We start from the raw sequence: 22,169 nt of genomic DNA, 5'->3' as shown, positions 1-22,169 counted from the left end.
GGGTTTCTTCAGCTGACGAGCGAAAAAAAAAGAAAAAAGGGGGTTGGGGGACTTCAGTGGAACAACATAACCTTATCGCGCTCACACTTCAAGATCTCTATCTATTTCTTTTTAGTGCCACAAAAAAAAAAATGGGGGGGGGGGGGGGCAAAGCGATGACACCTTATGTATTCCTTTGAATGGTGCACAAAAAGTAGGGGGGGGGGGGCGAGCCCCCCTGGCCCGCCCGGTTTCGCCGGCCATGATCTATCTATTTATCTGTCTATCTATCATCTATCTATCTATCTATCTATCTATCTATCTATCTATCTATCTATCTATCTATCTATCTGTCTATCTATCTATCTATCTATCTATCTATAATATCTAAGGGGATGTTGCAAGAAAGTTGCAATCAATTGCAACTCCCAAAATCAATCCCAATCAATTGCAAGTTGCAAACTGATTTATCTATTGCAAAGTTTGCAATAGATCTTTGCAATTGACTGCAACTCGACTTTCTTGCAGCTGCACCTCCTAGATCTAGGCACGTCAGACCGCATAGAACTTTGATCACATGACCCACCAATGACCCATCCCACCACTTACCCACGGCGTAGCTATGCTGCCCATGCTCGCCGCTAGATATTGTGTACATGTACGCTTGAATTGCGTAAGCGATACATCCCAACACAGCAACACTACATCTACAGGCAAGATGTCGGCTCTGCAGGGAATGTCCCGATTTGCGGTAAGAAGTCTCATATAGGGCTGAATAATCTCGTGTAATAAACGTAAAAAGGCAAGAAAGCCAGGAGTGAACCCTATGACCCAATGAGTCACTTCATAAGCATTTTACGTACATGTATTTGTAATCTGCAGGTATCGGTTGCAAAAACCGGCCGGCTTCTTTCCAGTCGTGCTTGCAGCCGAGCGCTGACCCTCCAAGTCCCCACAAGCCAGGCGAGCCTGTTCGCACAGCAACGGCCAGCGACAGCTGCTTTACCCCGAGCTGGAGCAGTTGGGCGATCATTGTTGGCATGTCGTGCAATCTCAACCAGTAAGTTGATCTAGATACATCATGTTGTGTTTAAACACATTGGAACCAAGACGATAAAACTGTGCTTAGGTACACGTTTGTTGGTCATTTGAACAAACGTTTTTGGTTACACCATCACACAAGCGAAGCAGTGCAATAATACACTGCAAGCAAGTGCAGTACTTGACTGAAAGATCAGCCTGTATTTTAATCGTTGGGGATATGTTTTGCGTAGCCCGACCAGATGCTGTAAGTACGCTGTGCGAATATGATACTCGTACCTACGTACAGCGAACTGGGCTGTGTATAGTTATGTTCTGCGAAATCATCTCCGGAGGAGGACTGTAAAAGTAAAAGTAAAAGTAAAAGTAAAAAAAAGAAACAAAAAAAAAAACCACAACAACAACAACAACAACAAAATTGTTACAAAACTCGTACGGACTGACTAATTTACGGCATTTGTGCACTTTACGGCCATTGCATCGGAAAGGGTAAAATCTCGCACCAATAATATAAGGCTGTAAAGTGAACAATTGCTGATTTTTCTGTTTACTGCAGCAATGGCATAAGATGATGTCAGGTTTTCCCATTTCATTAATGTCCATTTTCCCCATTTGCCATAAAATGTCATTATCATATAAACCGATTACTTATTCTAATTGGAATAGGGTAGGATTCATCATCAATATTATGTGAACTTCCATATCAAAACAACCAAAAAGTCTCCAGATGTGCATCTCGATTTGAAAGTGTATAATAGACTCTACAGTACATTCTAGCAAAGTCAAAGTGTTTATTCTGAGAAAAGAGGCACCAGTTTAAGTAGGGTGTATTCAAGTGCATTAATCTCACCATGTTTTACTCTGTGCACTATTGAAGTGGGGGGGGGGACAGGTTATAGAACTGTAGAAACATAATGAAGGGATTATTAGAAATTTGACACACTCTTAGTATTATCACATTCTACTCATGACTAAAAGTAGGATTTTTTTTTTGTCTCGTAAGGGGGAGTATCGTCCATAAAATCCAACATTGGGTGTGAAAATACTTGAATTTGCTTCCATTTGAATAAAAAACAAAGACCTTGGAACTGGTGGTTTTCTTTCATTGCTTCGAAATTTCATTTCAAAAAGCTAAACAGTAAAAGTATGTGAATGTGTAACCTAGATGATGATCTTTTGACCTTAGACTGTTTAACTTTGTTGTAACGAGCATTTCATTATAACTGTGTTTGTTGTAACAGGAGTGCACTAGACATGCATGCTGTGATCTTGTGCATGTCAAGTGTATCCGTGCAATAAAAAGAATGGTTTGGCTTTCGCAATATAGTGTAGGGTGCAGATACATTTGTAAAGACATGTTTACCATAGGTCATGCGGTATTAGGCAAATGTGCATCAAGGGTGACATTCTACCAGTACATGTATTGTGCACTGCTCTCAGTTTGACTATGAGACTGCAAGCAACCCTTCCTATACTGAGAATGTTGTCAGTGGATTGTTCTCGATCGTACCACAAGGTCTCCTGGCCACAAGAAAATAATTTGATTTCATGTCATTTCAATATTAAATTTGTTGTCCATATCATAGATATTTGTTATGTTCACATGGTTTTTTTTTACAAAAAAAAAAGAAGATAATTACATAAACTGCATTTGAATGCAATATAAGACATATTGGACTTGAGAGGTATCATTTTGCCAACATCACAAAACATAGAAAAAATGTTGTATAACATATCTTATATCAACATCAATATTCAAACATTCAAACTATTAATGTATCTTTATGTAATTAATGTAAATACAACAAAACTGGTATGAATGGTTTATTCCCCGTGTCTTGGAGGTACATACAAATCCTGCAAATCATTTATTTGTAATCACTGGATAAAGTAAAATATATAAATAAATATTCTTACTCTGATAAGATTAAATCTCCTCCAACTTCTCAACATATTGCATAAAATAAATGAATATCATCAATAACTAAAAAAAGAAAATTGTCTCTAGCAACACATTGTTTATCATCTTTAGAAGGGGAAATCACCAACTCTTCTCTTGAAAAGGACTGTTGCCACTTCTTTGTCCTTTTCAGTTACTCACGAAATTGTTGTATAAATGCCAAATTGCATATACAGTGTTTGTGGCATGTACAGTATTATTGTTCTTGTACGTGTATTCAGTTCGACAATTTTTCCTTTTAGGACGAGGAGATGCTTTGTGCATATACTGAGGTATGGTCATGAATTGGTCCCTTCAAGGATGACTTGCAATGAGTTGATTTATCCTCTGCATGGAGCAGCACCAGCCCAATCACTTCCTTAGCATTGAATTTCAGTGTATGTATCATGCACAATAATGACATAAATTCACAAGTTTGTAATTATCTCAATATGTTAGACGGTGAGATCATTTGTTTGCTTGTTTAAATGTATGAACAGTTCAGCAAATGTAACTATAGTCCTTTCTAAATCATTCCAACTCTTATCAAACATGGATGTGAAGTGTTATACTTTTTCCTTTTGAATGCATTTCCAGACAAAACATCGTTTATTGCATGAAGATCTTGATCTCATTTGCTTGAGCTGTATTTAGATTTAAACTTGCCATCATCCGTCTCAATTTGCAGGCTCAAGACTAGACGTGGCTGTCCAGGAACCAGCACCAGACTTCAAAGGGACAGCAGTGATCGACGGACAGTTCAAGGACATCCAGCTGTCAGACTACAAGGGGAAATACCTGGTCTTGTTCTTCTATCCCCTTGACTTGTAAGGAGACAGATAATTGGTATCAAGTTAGAATGATATGCTCATCATGCACGCAAGACATGCCAGCATTCACACACCATTTTCAAAACTAACTGTATTTGCCAAACAGAAGCCAAATATGATTTATTCATGGAGAATGCTATCTTCTATGGATCAGTGTCAGTTTTTTTTTTTTTTTTTTTTTTTTTTTTGGGGGGGGGGGGGAGGTTTTTAATTATTTGTCTTATGATGATGGGTTTCTAGCAGGAGCAGCTAGTTTCAGTAACCAGTCAGAGTACCCTGGTAATATATGGAGCATGAGATTGTGATAGTATGGTTTGCATGTACAGGTGTACATGCAGCAAATGCCTAAACACACTTATGTGATAAAGTATTATAAAAAGAAACCAGCAAACTGAAAACTTACATGACCATTACGTGATATCGGCAAACGATGGAAACTTGAAGTAATGAATGATATGTAATATACATATAGTGAGGGGGTCAACTCTTAATCTGTTCCCATAGCATCAGAGAAACTTGGTGGCATGCTTTGATAGTGAAGGGTTTAATTCACGTTTGAACTTCAGCTACAGTACCTGTAAAACTAGAAATTTTCATGCCATGAAACTTTCATGATTTTTGCAAGGAGCCAAGATTTGCATTTAAGTCAAATGCATGTGCATGCATTTGTCTTTACAATGTATTGAATGCCAGTGGCAATTTGAGAAAGTTTCATGCCAAAATGTTTCTGGTTTTGCATGATATAAAATCTATGCTAATGTGATGAAGTGTACACTGCATAGACTATCAAGGCACAAAAAAGCAAACAAACAAACAAACAAACAAAACAAAACCATTTATTCCCAAAGGTGTGCTCACTATTAGCTTTAGTGTAGGACTTTTAAAGCATTCACAAGATGTTCTGTGTATGTGAATAGTCCTCCGAGGGAGGACGTACCCCCATTTCTACCTTAGTTGCTTGTTTGTCGTAGTATATTCTGGCACTGAATTGTGTGACTTAGCATCTTGTGCTAGTGAATTGGGAACAAAAACAAAATGTGTTCGTCTCTAAAATCCTGTATTGCTTTACTTTTAAAAGTTAATCTGCAGTGTATGTGTTCATCAGCACAAATTGGCAATGGAAAATGGGAGCAGCCACCAATTTTCATTGACATGCAAGGGGGAAAAATTGCTGTCCAAACAGAAAGGGACAATCCGTAAGGGTGGTACATACATGTAAATGAGAAAACTGCCTATAGAGGAGTCACTCCTATGGGAGAAATATTTTATGGACACAGTTTCAGAGAATGATTCTAAGATGGATGTAGGGGCCCTGTTTAATATCGAAAGTATGATATAATTTGCTCTAGCCCATGATTTGTAGCCAGTGGAAGAATTTTCCTCAGGAGAGGAGAAATGTTGCAACTGATCAACAAATTTCCCTACATCAACATAAATTGGCACTGAATTGATCAGTGTTTTTAGTAGTAGCCATGACAAAAGAAATCACGGCCATACATACAACTCGAAACAGTGCTGGCGGTCGGGCGATAGCTTGGTGGTTTAATGGATAAGATGCCTGTCTGGAGATCAGGAAGTCATCAGTTCAAATTCTGCCCGAGTATGTATGCCCATGTTTTCTTTTGTCATGACTACTTCTGAAAACACTCATCAATTCAGTGCTTATTTACATTGATGTAGGGCGATTTGTTAATCAGTTGCAATAAAAACAACTCGACAGAAGAATCTCATGAATTTAGAGAAGAAATGTTGCATATCACTGTGAAACAGGTCTTGTATCAGTATAGAGTGAGAAGGAGTATCAGGTTTGGTAGCTGGGAGGAGTCCGCATTATTTTTCTGTCTCTCTTTCAACAGCACATTTGTGTGTCCAACAGAGATCATAGCCTACAGCGACCGGGCAGACGAATTCAAGGCGATCAACACCGAGGTCATAGCATCGTCTGTAGACTCTCACTTCTCCCATCTGGCATGGATCAACACCCCACGGAAGGTACAAAGTGTACAATGACTCTAACCTGTGGATGAAAGAGTGACTAAGCACTGAAGATTTTGATGTATAGAAATGGGGTCATTCCATGAGACCGACTCCCACGAGTCATACAGCCCACGAGTTTGACATTGAAAAAAAGGTCCATGAGTCATACAGCCCACAAGTCATACAGCCCTTGAGTTCAACGGTAGGCAAGTAAAGCCCATGAGTTTGACACCAGGTAAAAACAGCCCACGAGTTCGACATCACAACACAGGGCTTAATGTGTCGGTCTCATGGGTCTTGTTTGCTTAGTGTCGAACTCATGGGCTGTATGACTTGTGGGTTTTATGACTTTCGGGTGTCGGTGTTGTGACATGCACCCATAGAAGTTCACTGGCATTGCATTTGCTATGCCATGCTCTTACAACCTCAGCAAGAAATCCAGATGTGAGAGACTTAACTTCCAGTTTTTAGTGTTTTTTATACTGGAAGTATAGGCCATAATGTTCGAGGTCAGTGAGCAAATGAATTTGGATGTCAGGTTCTAGAGCAAAGACAAGAGTTCCACAAAGTCAGTAAAGTTCACTGCCATTCCTCTCTTGTTCTTTCAACGTATAGTACATCGTCGTGATCACAATGATCATGTGATCAAGCTTGCAACAGGTCTTATTGGGCTTTGCAGGATCTCACAAATGGTTCGAGGTATCTTCATGGAACTTACAGTAGGATGGGGGGGGGGGTGGCTTGTGTAGGGAAGTGTCATGGTCAGTAAATTTGTACTTTCAAAATCAATTTTAGTCTTGCAAATTGAAAGCTCCCTCAAGACCAAGGTAGAGTCAACTCAAGTCAATGAATAGAAATTCTTGTTTCACTGTACACCTAGTATAGTTACTACATTTACCTCAAAAGTTCTGACCTTGAAAAGCAAGGATGCAATTGGTTGTGTATTCAAACATGACCACAGGACTAGAATAGAATTGTAGAATGTAGAATTGTTTCTTCAACTGTCAATTAGAATGAGTTTATTGAAAGACCAGAAATGTCGCTAATGCTTGGTTCTCCTAATTGTGACCGTGCATCACAAAACAAACAAAAAGTCACACCCCTTGATTTTATGTGAGGACTCAAAACAGGTGAAATGGGTCAACTAAGTCAATCTTGAGTTTTTCATATTTTCCAAAAGAGCTAGTGTATCTCTCTTCTACATTATGCTTAAGTTTGGGATCATAACACAAATGGGAAAGTGTGTTTTCTGCAGTTTTTCTACTACCTCTTTTTGGGGGAGAGTATAGAGTGATCAGGTATGTATTAGAGCCCCTATTAATATCTTGAAATCCTTTGTACACTCTTCACTTTTCAAGTCTAATAACTTTTGAAAAGATAATGCTGCTACTTTGAAAGTTGGCATTAATCATGGACAGAATGTGTTAATAGAACTTGTTCAATTTCAGCTTAAACTGATAATCCCTTCATTGTTGTTGCTCCAGTGGTTGACATCCTGTGTTTTGTTCCTTTCATCGCACAGCTAGCGCAGCTTGGTGAAAGATTAAGCGCTTGAATAGACCCTGTACTTCAGAGCCTCTTTTCTCAGTTCACACTTTTCCAGAGTGTGTGCTTTCTTTCCAGTATTTAGGTAGGTTAGGAGAGTCCATGTGAATTGAGTTATACATCATTTTAAAAGAAACCTGTACGAGGTACTGACATTTTCTACTTGTCTGATAATTCTAATCTACATTTTTTGATGCCTACAACTGGAAAGAGAGGATTCTAAAACCCAGGATAAGCCTGTAATGATTTTTTGAAAAAAATGAAAACGAGCAAGCCAAGGAACGATCCGCACAATTTGGCATACGTCACAGGTGCCAACCTCCGACTTTAGCAAAACGAACTACACATGTCAATTTACTGATGAAATCTCACACGAAGTACTGCAAAAACTGTTACCTGGTATTTAGTAAAATTGCAATATGGAGCTGAAATAAACATGTTAAACAGTATTTATTAATTTTTAAAAGGAATCTCTTCAAAAGATTTTTATTTAGATAAAATTCGTGGGGAATATTCCAGATATGCAAAATGAAATTGGCATCATTGTCCGAACGTGCTGCCCATAGAAAACTGTGTGTAAGTAACGTTGCACTAACGATGCATTGATGATAAGCGATAATGGTTCGACATCACAGTTCAAACTATCTAACGAAGATGAGGACTGAGTGATTCTTAAAATCTAAATCCAAAAAATAGTCAACGGAAATCACGGTTTACGCCTAGTTAGAAGAAAACAGCACCCAGTACATATAGACTCTAGACTAGAACTAGGACTAGGACTAGTGAGCAGTCAAGGACCGAGAAGATTCTACTCGCCGCCCCGTCGACAGCTGTACGTGCACAGCGCTCAATAGGCACAGCGTAAACGTTTAGTATGCAATACATACCCCTGCTGCCAGAACTTGAAGAAAGTCCAGACGAAAGTCCAGACTCCAAGGTCTAGCGTTGCCGCTAGATCTAGGCCCTTGTCCTGCAGGCCCTGTTGTTTCTGTGCTGAATTTTGCAGGTAAGGTATCTGCTTTATGGATTTTCAATGTTTTTGTAGTCGAGATAAATCTCATGGTGGTCGTATTAACACCATGGACTAACTTAGATCTAGTTTTAGTAGGACCCATACCTCGGAAGAGTGGCCTGACCACGTAGATACAAACAGTGCCGCCGCTTCGCGATCCAAGCGCTGGTGTAACGCTAGGCATAGAGCTAGAGTATTTCCGTATTACTATCCATGTAGATATCTCAAAATTCACTTAACCAAATTGCACCAAAATCACAAGAAATATTTTATGACTCATGTCCACTTGCTCACGCTAATTGGAACCAAATCGCAAGTCGGGAAGCATAAGTGAAGTTGTCGACTTTCCTGTCGTCGCTAAAAACAATCTGCTCTGTAGGACTAAACAAGAGTGATCGCGGCGTAGTAGCCCTACGGTTTGCGCACGCACAGACTGACGTTAGCCATCTAATATCATGAGACAAATCTTTCAAGTAATCGGGAGCAAAAAATCAATTTATAAATTATTTGAGCTTAGTTGAATGAAAAATAAAGTTCGTAAATCACACAAAGCGCCAAAATCATGACATTTTTTAGTTAAGTTCCCGCGTAAATTCCCCGTTCGCACAGTACTAGTCGGCTAACTTCAGCTCTAGATTGTGCATGTTGTGTTTACCAAGATCTCTCGCGAAGAGTGAGTTTTTTTTTTGTGACAACTTGAAAGTCGGCGTCAATATTGATACTTCTCGATTACCGATTTTGTTCAAATATAATACAGTATTTTGAAGTATGCTTAGAAGTATATCCAGTAATTTTGGTGTGATTTGGTTCAGCGAAATTTGAGACAGCTGCATGGATAGGACAGTACACAAGTGCCGCCTGCCAGCTAAATTGGGCCTAAGCGTCGTCTGCTACTTGGCACGATTTAACGCACGCGTATGCGAGGGCTTGTAATCAGAGATATATTTGGCACCTGTGACATCACAACATCCGGGCTCGTCAGCTCATTAGCATAATTCTCGCCAAAAAAGTTCCATTTTCAACATGAAGTTACGGGCTAAATCGTTATGAAATTTTGATTCTGTTTGCACCTCTGCTGGGTCTTTTAGAATTAAAAGAACAACATATACAAAAATAAAAAACCGGTACAATGCCCTTTTAAAGCTTAGAGTCTGCTCTTTCAGAATCTGCCCTTAACTAAAAATCCATGTCTGGCGACTTTTGTTGGTTTTGTGGTGGAGGGTCACAATTGGCCTATAGTACAATGAATTGACAATGTGTGATGACAGTTTCACATAATTGACAAAATATCAGAATGACAGATTTGTCACAAATGTGTTGAATGTTCACTTCCCTTGAACTAGGTTTAATTGGATGAATGGCTATATCGTCTAAGAGTGCAGGTATTTTGGGATGTGAGGATTTTACTTGACGTTTGATCCTTTTATAAGTTTAAGGAAGAAGTGATATTTAACACTTTCACTTGACCTTTGACCTTTTGACCAAAAAAAAAAACTTCAAAGAGACTGTCTATTATAGTAGAGCAGATAAGCCGAAAAATTGTGCAAAATTTGACTAAAGCATGAAACTTTCACCCGTGTTAGTACATGTTATAGGATTCATTTTTAGATCGGGAGGTAAGTCTGAATTGACCTCTGATGACCTCCAAAGGTCAATGACCTCAAAATGTGATAAAAATTGATATTTTGCGTCATTGAGTAATGTTAAATATGGTAATGATGTACTAACAACTCATTTTTGTTACAGTGGAATTGTCTTCATGTTCCATAGAACCCTGACAGGTTTCTACCTTTGACCTCTGATGACCTCCAGAGGTCAATGACCTCGAAATTTGATAAAAATTTATATTTTGCGTCATTGATTAATGTTAAATATGGTAATGATGTACTAAAAACTCATTTTTGTTACAGTGGAATTGTCTTCATGTTCCATAGAACCTTGACAGGTTTCTACCTTTGACCTCTGATGACCTCCAGAGGTCAATGACCTCAAAATTTGATAAGAATTGATATTTTGCGTCATTGATTAATGTTAAATGATATGGTAATGATGTACTAAAAATTCATTTTTGTTACAGCGGAATTGTCTTTATGTTCCATAGATCCTTGACAGGTTTCTACCTTTGACCTCTAATGACCTCCAGAGGTCAATTATTAACCTCAAATTATCAGAATTTTGATATTTGGTGCAATTTGTTGATGATAAACATAACGATGTCCTACAAATTCATTTGTGTTACAACTGAATCGTTTTCCTATTCCTCAGATCAAGGGAAATTATTTACATGTCTCTGCCTTTGACCTTCGAGGACTGTGACAAGTCAATGACCTCAAAATATCAAAATATCGATATTTCATGTATATTCATTGGTTAACTGTATACCTGGTGTGTAATCATGCATTATGCTATTAGCATTTAAACTACATCGTACAAGAAGTGTCTTCTCATTCCACAGAACATTGGTCATTACCCTGTGTATATCCAACTTTGACCTCTAAGGACAATGTGAGGTCAGACTTTTAGAATATCACTAACATTTGTGTAGGATTGCAAATATTGGTGTTTGGCTTCATTGGTTTAATCCTAAATGTTTAATCATGTACAAATCATGCCTTGACGTTATAATCAAAGTATGTATGCACATTCCACAAAGCATAGGTTCATAGTAACAGGTCTCAGGAATGTGAGCGATCAATTACTTCAGAAATGAAGCTTACATGTCTTCAGTAATGGCAGTGACCTCAAATATAATATTTATGTTTGGGTTAGTTATGCAGACTAGCGTGTATGAAATTATGTGCAACATTATCCAATTTGCACTGGACAAAATTTGTACGCTTAAACATGGAAGATGGGGAGAGGAGTGCCATATTTTGGGTTGATGCTTAATAGTTTGTGAACAGGCATATGGCAAAGGCCCTTGAACTGGATGAAAGGGTGACAGATGCTAACCAGAAAACAACAGGCCCACCTCATCAGATGTACGTCACGAGTCAAACAACCTGAGTCGTACAGCCCATGAGTTACGCAGCCCACGAGTCACACATCCCGTAACCTAAATACTATACTAGTAGATGAACAAGGTCAATGAGCTCGACATCAAATATAATAGGCCCACAAGCTGTGCGGTCCGCGAGCTCGACACTCGAGGAAAACAAGGCCCACGAGATTAGTATATGTATTACATCAGAAATCTTAATCTATTCAGTGTAGGTCTTGTGGACCTCCCCCTATACACCCCCCCCCCCCCCCCCTCCATGTGTCGGACTCTTATGGGCCTGGTTTGCCTAAGTGTCAAGTTCATGGGCAATGCTACCTAGTTTCGAGCTGGCGGGCCTGTGTTGGTCAGTGTCAAGCTCGTGGGCTGTATGGTTTCGGTGAATGACTCATGGTCCTGGAGCATACAGTGACGTCATGGACCATCTGGAAAGCGACATACTGTGAGGCATAACATGCATTCCACATGAAGCAACCCTGTGTCTTGCAACTTGCTATTGTCATCCAATTAAGTTTGGGTCATTACGTCAGGAAATTTTGGGCATTTTTTCAATGACCTGTTTAGGAACCTCAATTCCAAATAGGAGTGGAACTACTATTTACTCTAATTGTCATCTTTATGCTCGATACTCCTTAACACTTGGGCCTGGCCAAGAGTTGTGCCCCCATGCCCAAATATTGGTTGTTTCCAATATGCCGCCATCCGGTTTGCATCTGATGTGTGAATCAGGGTACGCTGGCAGCGGGTAATATCACCTGCATGATCCGGTTAAAGGGAAGGTACAGTTTTGGTGGAGATGAGAATTTGGCTTTTAACTTTTTGCGAGATACCAAGAAAACACTTATGATATAGTACAGAACATACCATTTTAAGAGGAATTCAAAGTTTATTTGATGAAAATCGGGTTTGGAATGACTGAAACATCCAAAAACAAAGTAAAACAAAGCGATCGTAATAAAGTGTGGGTCCCACACTTTATTAGAATCGCTGTTTTTTGATATCTCAGCCATTTCAAGACCAATTTTCATCAAATAAACGTTGAATTCCTCATAGAACTACATGCCCTTTCACATTTTATAAGAGGTTTCTCATTATCTCATCAAAACATTTTAGAAACCTGAAATTAGGTCTCAACCATAACTGTATGATCCCTTTTAAGACTCTCTGCCAGCAAGTGATGATTCAGTGTAACCTGCTGAAATTGGTCTAGATCTATACCCTCGATCTCTTTCAAGACAGGGCAGCATCTGCGTCTTCAGTGAAGCACGCGATCGGCACACAGATCTCCTCCACGACTAAACCGGATAGACATCCTGAGGTCAGACCAGCGTTCTTATAGGTGCACAGCCACTGTGTGCGATCATCAGAGTCTTCCAATGGCAATATCTAAACAGTTTGGGTGAAGGCAAGCTTGTCTCTATGATGGGTGCATTGCACATAGAGTACAGGATGCACGAGATGATAAGAAAGCTTCTTTGACTCGCGGGATAGGCTACAAGCCTTTCTCAGGCAGAGGTTCTGAATTATCGGGTCGTGCTCAGTCTGCACACAGTGAGCTGAACACCATAGCAAGTATATGTGTGTAATGATTGTGTGTAATGATATGGAAAAAATGAATGGAAAAATCAAAGTACATGTTTATGTATTCTACGTGGAATCTGTTCCTGTCTGTCGTCTTGGAAGAAATGCATCAATCTTGCAATGTTGTTGTTTACTATTTTCCCTCTCCATCACGAGTATATAATTATGGAACGTGCTGATCAAAGTTTTTGTGATGTCGGAAAATGCGGGGCTGTATTGCAGGTGGCCTATTGAAGGTGGCCTTCAATTTGTTTTTCACAGTATATTGGCATGTTTAACAGACTGTAAATCACCAAGATGCCTCTTGAAATGTTTTGAAAAACTTCTGCTTGATTTTACATGAGCGGATGATTATCAGCTGTCTTTCTGCTTTTTCATCTTGTGTGAAACAAAGTATTGTTTCTCTTCAAAAGATAGCGTGTCAATTAATCTGCACTTACTGTTGGTGCTCTATCGGCCCCATAGACATCCGTAGGCGTTGTGGTGTCGAGCGGGATCTGAACATCTCTCATGAAGCGAGACTTCTCTTTTCTTTTCTTTTCTCCACTAACAATGTGAAACAAAGATATCCGTAGGCGTTGTGGTATGAAGACGTGGTAGAGCGAGACTTCTCTTCTCTTTTCTTTTCTTTTCCCCACTAACAAACAAGTTTAGCAGGAAACATAGAAGCATTCGCACGTACTGTTTACATTTCCCATCACATGCTTTTAACATCGGAATTTTCATGTACACATTTTGCCTGGAAAAGAATTGCCAAAAACTTTTCAACACAATACATGTTCAAAAGAAGCCATTTGGTTCATATATAATTTACTCGACAGAGTGATTTATAGGGGCCTACTTATCACTGTCCACGTACTCGAACAGTTTTCGCTAAAGATACAAGTATGTTTACAAGACTGCAAACAGTAGAATGATTTGCCCAGTAACATATCAGACTACTACATCTCTTGAAATGTCTTCAAACGTAAATGAAAGTCATTCCTCTTAAATGATTACTCTCTGTCGACGAATGAGGTCCTCGTCTGCATGTCATTGTCGATCTCATCAGTGTGACTGGGCCGTCCGTTGAGCGGTCTGCCTACTGAGAGCGTGACGGCAGACCGCTCAACGGACGGCCCAGTCACACTCTCAGTAGGCCTATTCTCTTCGTCACCATCACTCTCCACTTTGTATCAATCTGACAGGGCGCTTCAACATCTCCATCTCCGATGACACCACTTGACTATTTGGAGTTTGTAATTGCACTCCAAATTGGCGTAAACTAAAGTTTTGCTCCTCATATTCGTTTCTGTGAAAATTCAATTTTCTATGATTCATCTCTTTTTCTGATTAACTCGCCTACTGTCTTTTAGTTTCTTCATTCACTTGTTCTCTGTAACCACTGGTAAAGACTTTATTGTTTCTTGGATATCAAAATGATAAACCAAATGAATATTAGTGTCCTTAATGCAACAAGCGTCATCGTTGTTCTGGGTCATTATCCATGAATTTTTCTTTGGAGTTCCTGTTTGACCCACTCCACTAAACAATAAATGCTAAAATAGAGGGATAAATTCTGACAGGAGGGCCACCTTTTAGCTCAGAGGGTCATTTATGTTTGGGGATCAGAGGGCAAAAACACGTCATCACGTCATTCTCCGTAATTTGGCGTGGGGCTTTGGGGATGGAGAGTGCTGACCACTAGCGGGGAAAGTAGCCAACATCAAACTTATAAATTCTTATGACCATAGACTTTTCGTGGAAGAGGTGGTTCTGACCAAAAAAAAAAAAAAAAAAAAAAAAAAAGAAAGGAAATAGTTGGAAGGAAGATAAACGGTTTCATAAACTCAAGAAGGGGAAAAGACTGAGCATATGACCTCACAGGGTGTCTAGGAAAACGACTGCAGTGTTCTGTTTTCTTTTACTCTCTATCCTATTCTATTCTATTCTATTCTATTCTATTCTATTCTATTCTTTATCATAAACATGTGTTAGTAGCCATCTGGGCTACAATTGTGTTTGTTTTATACATCCTGTAAAGGTCACCTGAGGTCAAAGGTAGAGCCCTATCTGTGCTCTTTGGAATAATGAAGACAATGTGTGCTTGTTTTGTACATCTTAACCCGTTGAGGACGAGTCCCGAGTATACTCGGGCAGGTGTCTATGGGAAATGCGTGTTGTAGCAAAATCAGTCCGTCCTCAACGGGTTAACCATGTTTATCATTAACTAATGACATTACAGATCATTATTATGATATTTCGAGGTCATTGACCTCTAAAAGGTCACCAGAGGTCAGAGATAGAAACCTGTCTTTGCTCTTTGGAATATGAAGACAGTTTCATTGCAAAACAGATATGCTTGTTTTGCACATCTTAACCATGTTTATCATTAACTAATAACAACACAGATCAATATTATGGTATTTTGAGGTCATTGACCTCTAAAGGTCATCAGAGGTCAAAGGTAGAAACCTGTCAATGCCCTGTGGAATCAGAAGATTTGTAGTACAAATGCATATTTAGTGCAGCGTAACCAAGATCTAAGCCTATCATTCACAAATGCCTCCAAACATCAATCTTCTGATATTTAAAGTTCATTGACCTCTGGAGGTCATCAGAGGTCAAATCAGACTTACCTCCCGATCTTAAAATGAATCTTATGGTATGTACAAACACTGGTGAAAGTTTCATACTTTAGTCAAATTTTGCACAATTCTCATGATTTTGAGGACTTAACCGCTCTACTATTAGATAATACATGCATACACTAAGTTTCCAGAAAAATCCTGAAGGCATTGCATAGATAAGAGAGAAATAGTGAAATTTTGAGGAGTTGACCTTGACCTTTAACCCCTGACCTTTGAACCATGGCCCCTAAATTACCTAGATAATCACTGCCAGTCAGTACATGTGTATGTACTAAGTTCCATAAAGATACCTCGAACCATTTGTGAGATATGGAGAGAAAAAAGTGAAATGTTAACATTTTCACTTGACCTTTGACCTCAAGATCCCAAACTCTCTCTGGAAAATCTTTGGTTGGTAGTTCATGTATGCACTAAGTTTCAAGAAAATACCTGTAGACATTGCATAGATATGGGGCAAATAGTGAAATTTTGAGCATTTGACCGTGACCTTTTGACCTTTGACCTTAAGCATGTGCGCCCAAAAGTTGATAGGCACAACTTCGCCCACTCATACATACACATGGTAAATTTCATTAGGATACCTCAAACGGTTTTTTAGTTACACTGTCCACAAAATTGATTGTGGACGGAAGGACGGACAGACAGATGGAAGGACGGACGGACAGACGGACAACCCAAAGACATAATGCCTCCGGCGACCCTTCGTGGCGGAGGCATAAAAAAAAGGAAAGAAAATAGCATTCTGTTCCAAACTGCCACAAAGCCAGAGAAATATCCTTGACAAGTGACATTTTGGTGTCTGAATAAAGGGCTTTGGGTAGCATTTTCATCAATGTACCCATCATGTCTATTACAAGAAGCCACAAAATTTCACCAATTTGAATAATAATGCAGTACCCTTTGCATGCTATATGGATTAGAACCAGTACTGGCTGTTGGGCGGAAGCTCGGTGGTCCAGTGGATAAGACGCCTGTCCAGTGATGTGGAGGTCATTGGTTCAAATCCTGCCCGAATATGTATGCCCATGATTTCTTTTATATCATGGCTACTACTTGAACACTGATGAATTCAGTCCTTATTTATGTTGATGTAGGGCAATTTGTCTATCAGTTGCATTAAAAAAAAAAAAGAAAATTGATGCAAGAATTTCATCAATTTGAATAAGAAATCATAGTGTTCATTTTGCAGGCTTTGTTGAATGTTCTCTCTCCAGATATGAGGGGCTATAAATGTTTCAGTAGGGTACATTGAGCAGCCTTGTAGTTGACATGTAAAAATGGCCTAACATCTTGTTGTCCCTAAAATTGTCATTTATTTGCTATTCAGCATTGTACCTTTGCAGGTTGCTTTGTCACATTCCTTGTGTGCACTCTTCCGTACTCATTCTATGCCACATCTCATTAAACTTTGAATCAAAGGAAAAAAATCTAGCCACCCATTACTTTTGGTAACAATGCCCTCGTTGTTTTTTACTACTGAAGAGCGATGTCCCCATTGTTCTAGCTCTTCATTAGAGCATTATAGATGGGTAGATGTTTGTAGAAGGGCAGAAAAAATTACTAGTGTAACATATTCCAGTACAGTATGACTCGGAAGACAAAACCTATGGAGGATACTTTGGTTTCAGCAGCACCTCACTGCCACATGACGTCAATTTTTGTGTGGCTCTTCCAGCCTCTTTTCTCCATCAACTTCGTTTAAATTTACGAGTGAGGTGTATCAAAGAACAATTTTGATGCCTATTGTTTCTTGATGAAAGCTCTGACAGTTCTGCCGTATTTATACATGTAGGCATAAAGGGTTCATTTTGACACGCCTGCGTGTGTGTACAAGTGAGGCTATATTACTGTTTGTTGGTTTGTTTGTTTGTTTTTTTTTTCATCTAGTGCATAAGAGAATTCAGATCAGTCCATGGGATGAATTTGCATTACTGGGTAGCAATAATTTCTATTTTCCCTGAATTAGTGACTTTCATATTCTTGTTATACTCTAATCCCAGTATCATGACCATGGACAGCATGATACCCTTTGGTATATTAGAAAAAGTATCCACCTGTGCTAAGACCACACTCTCTCCAAAACATGGTTTATTTCTGCAAGGTCATATTTGAAGTTTATTCAGAATGTGCACAGTATATATAACATTTACAATTTGTACACAAAGGTTTGTTTGTGTTGGGCATTTGTCATCAAGGATCTGTGGACCTTAGCTAGACAAGTTTTTAGAATTATTGTTCGTAAAGAACACTGTATCGTGTATGTTTTGTGTATTTATATTCAGGTATTTCAATTTTTCAGGAAAACAACCGTATGTCGGTGCCTCAAATATCAGACCTTTTTATATATGATAGAAAGAAAAGAATACCTTCTTATTACAAGTAATGGTACTTCTCCTTTGAACTTACTTTAGTTGAAGAGTTATTACATTGGTACAACTGTAAAGAAATAGAACTATGACTGCATGTATTCCTTCATGTTTGCCCCATTTCAAAGAAGGCAATTTAATCAGTGGCCAAGACAGAAACCTTTCTCTTCTGGCAGTTCAGAGCTTTCAAAAAACTTCTAGAGTCAGTTTCACTGTACACATGTATGTGTAGCATTTATGTTCTTGGGGGAAGGGGGAGGGGGAAGAGACACATGATATCATGATATAAGTTCAATTCAATTCAATGTTTTATTTCATTTTTCGACAAAAAAGATATGAACATCACTTTTTTGATAACAGAAATTAAGGTGCATAAAGTATAACATGAAAGAATGTATATGATTGTACCACCTTATATTGTATCAACCCCCCCCCCCCATCTTACATTAACATGATAATATTTGTGTCCAATAGTATTTTTGCTTTAAGTCACTGAGGATCCTACTTTCAGAGTGAACACATTGATGAATAATATCATTCATGGAGATGTGACTGTTCAGAATGTAAACTCTGTGCCAGGTATCTCACTGTTTCTTTATGTGACCCATGTATGGTATCATAATCATGTTTGTGAAATGCCTACCCTGTAAAGAAAAAAAAAATGATTGTGTGATCATAGAGTTAATGCTGATCAAGGGGATTTATAACCTTTGTTACCAGAGATATGCAGTGATAGTGACCTTTGAATCCTAATCAGATATTTCAAACAAAGCCAGTCGAGATGTTCATTGTATGTTATGGCTAGAGTTTCAGTGTTGTATCAAATAGCTTTGCATTTTTCAGCCCAAGTAGTGATTAACCAAGGTAAAAGTTGTCTTCAATGATAAAACTTCACAGTAAGGGAGGAATGATGGAATATATGAAAATCAGATGCTCCTAGGCATCATATATTATATCAGGCAAAATATGAATGTGTTTTTCTCTCTATTTGTTCATATAAGATTTTGCTCATGTTTGTTCACTGCTCTGTTTCTCCAAATCACTTTTTCTTTTACTAAAAATGATTTATCTGGTGGTATTGACTTAAAGGGAAAAGAATGTGACATCAGAAGTAGTGTGGATATGCATTGCAGGAAAATGCAGATATTAGGAAAATAAAAGCAAAAGCAAAAACCCAAACACATTGTGTAAGTATCTACTCCTGCACTATGTTTGTCATCTGAAACTGATGCTCTTTATTAGAAGTGACTGCATTATATTTGATCAGACCACACGTTTGTGTTCATTTGTTTGTTTGTTTGTTTGTTTCTCCATATTTCTCTAGCAAGGGGGTCTGGGTCCCATGAAGATCCCGTTGCTGTCAGACATGAACAAGAAGGTTGCTGAGGACTACGGTGTGCTGCTGAAGGATGCTGGGATAGCCCTCAGGTACATCATTTCATTTGTCTGGGACAGTCAAGTTTTGCATTCTAAGGTAGAAACTTCTCCAAAACTTCTGGCCAAACTTCTCGCAAAGCTTCCAACTCACACTAAGGAAATTTCCCAAATACCAGCAAATCTTCTCCAAGTTTGTGCAGGCTGAGCACTCCCAACTGACTGAAACTTTGCAAATTTTGTCACATGACCAGTCCACCTCCTTCTACGGGCAGTGCCTCAGAAGTGTGTGGTCGTTGGGATGTAGGCCTATGTGTGTGCACTGTTATGTCACAATCATTAGCTGTCAGATGGCGCCCTTTCTTCTATGTTGCCCATACGCACCAGTGACCAAAACTTTGAAAACTGAGGCTTCACAGATTTTGGCCACCGGTGTTAATGGACGAGCAAACATTACAAAGACTTCTCGAAGTTTTAAAAACTTTGCTATGTTTTGCCAGTGTGACTGCAGCTAGACTGGCAGAATTGAAAGCTCCATTGTGCATTTGTCATCAAGACCAAGGTAGAATCAACTCAAGCCAATGGATAAAGACTTTCATTGCAGATAGAAGAGTACCACTATAGCCACTTAGTATAGACTGGAATGAATAAAATTCTGCCGTAAGATGCTGTCAGATCAACATTTCCAAAGCACATTGTTTTCATTGCTTAAACAATACTCAACATTGGTTTAACTGTACACACTTTTCCATCAAATCATTTTACTATGATAAAACTTTAGAATTCATCTGAAGAAAGAAATTAATGCAGTTCATGACAAAATGTGGCCATAGGAAAAGAAAGCACATCCTTAAAAAAAAGTCTGAGAAGCCTTTGACTTGTTATGAAAACTATATTAATAAAATGAGAAAGGAAAAGCTTTCATTTCATAGTTTGATTTTTTTTTTTTCAAAATTCGGAATGAAATGATTTGGAACATACAGGAAATTACACGTTTAAATTCCCAAGATTTGCATACTCAGTCTGTAAGTAGACTGTATGAGTGCAAGTTCTTTGTAGTGAATACCAAATACTGAGTATCCTGGCAAAGGAGCTATACTTTAAAATGATAGTGTGTTCAAATTTCTTAGATGCCATGTGACAATAACAATGAAGATACAATGTACAATACAAGATTTGAATCATTTTATATGAGAAACTTCCTAAGTATTTGGAATGCAGATGGGGGATCACAACATGCTTGTGTGCATAAGCCAAATACCTTGTGACCTCTTGACCTCTTGACCTCTTGGACTCGATCCTGTTGCAGGGGGCTGTTCCTCATTGACCCGGAGGGAATCGTCCGTCACCTGAGTATCAACGATCTCCCTGTTGGGCGGTCAGTGGACGAAACGCTACGTCTGGTCAAAGCCTTCCAGTTTGTGGCTGAGCACGGTGAGGTCTGCCCGGCTGGCTGGACACCAGACTCTGACACGGTGAGTGACCATCAGGTGTGGTATAATATGTGACCCTGCATCACAAAACCATCAAAAAGTCGCCAGACATGGATTTCTAGGTAAGAGCAGATTCTGAAAGCACAGACTTTTAAGCTTTAAAATGATGTATAACTCAATACAAATGGACTCTCCTTACCTATCCTAATATTGGAAAAAAAGCACACACTGTGGAAAGTGTGAACTGAGAAAAGAGGCTCTGAAGAACAGAGTCTATTCAAGTGCTTAATCTTTACCAAACCGTGCTAGCTGTGCAATGAATGGAACAAAAAACAGGATGCTAACCTCAGGAGCAACAACAATGAAGGGATTATCAGATTAAGCTGAAATTGAGCATGCTTTATTAACACATTCTGTAAATAATAAATGCCAACTTTCAATGCAGTAGTGTCATCCATTCCAAAGTTATTGGAGTTGAAAGTGAAGAGTAAGGACAGGGTTTTTCAGAAATGAAAAGAGGACTTCATGAGAAACACCTAATCACACTATTTCACCAAAAAGTGTTCGAGAAAAACTGCTAAAAACACAAGTTTCTGTTCGTTTTATAATCCAAACTTTAGTATCATGTAGAAGAAGACTAGCTCTTTCAGAAAATATGAAAACCTCCAGATTGGCTGGGTTGACCAATTTCACCTTTTTTTCAGTCCTAAGACAAAATCAGTGTGTGCGACTTTTTGTTCGTTTTGTGATGCACCGTCACATACACTTTTTATGCCTCCGCCACGAAGTGGTGCTGGAGGCATTATGTTTTCGTCTGTACGTACGTACATCCGTACGTACGTCCATACGTCCGACCACTTTCGTTTACGCGATAACTTGAGTAATATTTACTGGAATTTTACCAAACTTGGTCCAAGTATGAAGTTTGATGGGGCAATTATTTGATTAGATTTTGGGTGAAATCGGCTAAAGGTCAAAGGTCAAGGTCAAATCATGAAATTGTATCCGTTTACGCGATAACTCAAGTCTGGATAGAGCAAATTTCACCAAACTTTGTTGGAGGATGATGTATGATGGGACAATTACTTGATTAGTTTTTCGGTGAAATCGGACAGAGGTCAAAGGTCAAAGATCAAGGTCAAATCCTAATATTTATCTGTTTACGTGATAACTCAAAACTGGATGAAGCATCTTTCACCAAACTTGGTCCAAGGATGATGTATGATAGGACAATTAGTTGAGTAGATTTTAGTGACATTGGCAAGAGGTCAAAGGTCAAAAGGTCAAGGTTAAATGCTACAAATGCTGCAATTTCCCCCATATCTATGCAATGCCCAAAGGTATCTTCTTGAAACTTGGTGTGGACATGTACTACTGCGTAAAGATTCTCCAGAGAGTTTCATGTCATGAGGTCAAAAGGTCAAAAGTTAGGTGAAAATGTCGCAATATCACTTTTCTCGCAAA

The 22,169-nt window shown here is 38.9% G+C and overlaps 1 protein-coding gene across 1 annotated transcript in view; it reads left to right on the top strand.

The window, feature by feature from the left end:
• The first annotated feature begins 697 nt into the window (after nucleotides 1–697).
• Nucleotides 698–22,169, top strand: part of LOC139708954 (peroxiredoxin-1-like) — a 37,934-nt gene continuing 16,462 nt past the window's right edge. The window contains exons 1-6 of the mRNA XM_071620923.1: nucleotides 698–730; nucleotides 862–1,039; nucleotides 3,648–3,786; nucleotides 5,646–5,781; nucleotides 19,223–19,326; nucleotides 20,582–20,747. Of these exons, the coding sequence (XP_071477024.1) occupies nucleotides 698–730; nucleotides 862–1,039; nucleotides 3,648–3,786; nucleotides 5,646–5,781; nucleotides 19,223–19,326; nucleotides 20,582–20,747 (756 nt within the window). The remainder of the gene's footprint in view (nucleotides 731–861; nucleotides 1,040–3,647; nucleotides 3,787–5,645; nucleotides 5,782–19,222; nucleotides 19,327–20,581; nucleotides 20,748–22,169) is intronic.

The sequence above is a fragment of the Diadema antillarum genome, unplaced genomic scaffold (assembly GCF_040938485.1).
Source record: "Diadema antillarum isolate AM-2024a unplaced genomic scaffold, OU_Dant_1.0 seq00001391_RagTag, whole genome shotgun sequence".
Taxonomy (NCBI): Eukaryota; Metazoa; Echinodermata; class Echinoidea; order Diadematoida; family Diadematidae; genus Diadema; species Diadema antillarum.
Note: the sequence above shows the minus strand (reverse complement) of the source record. Positions and strands in the feature narration are given on the sequence as shown.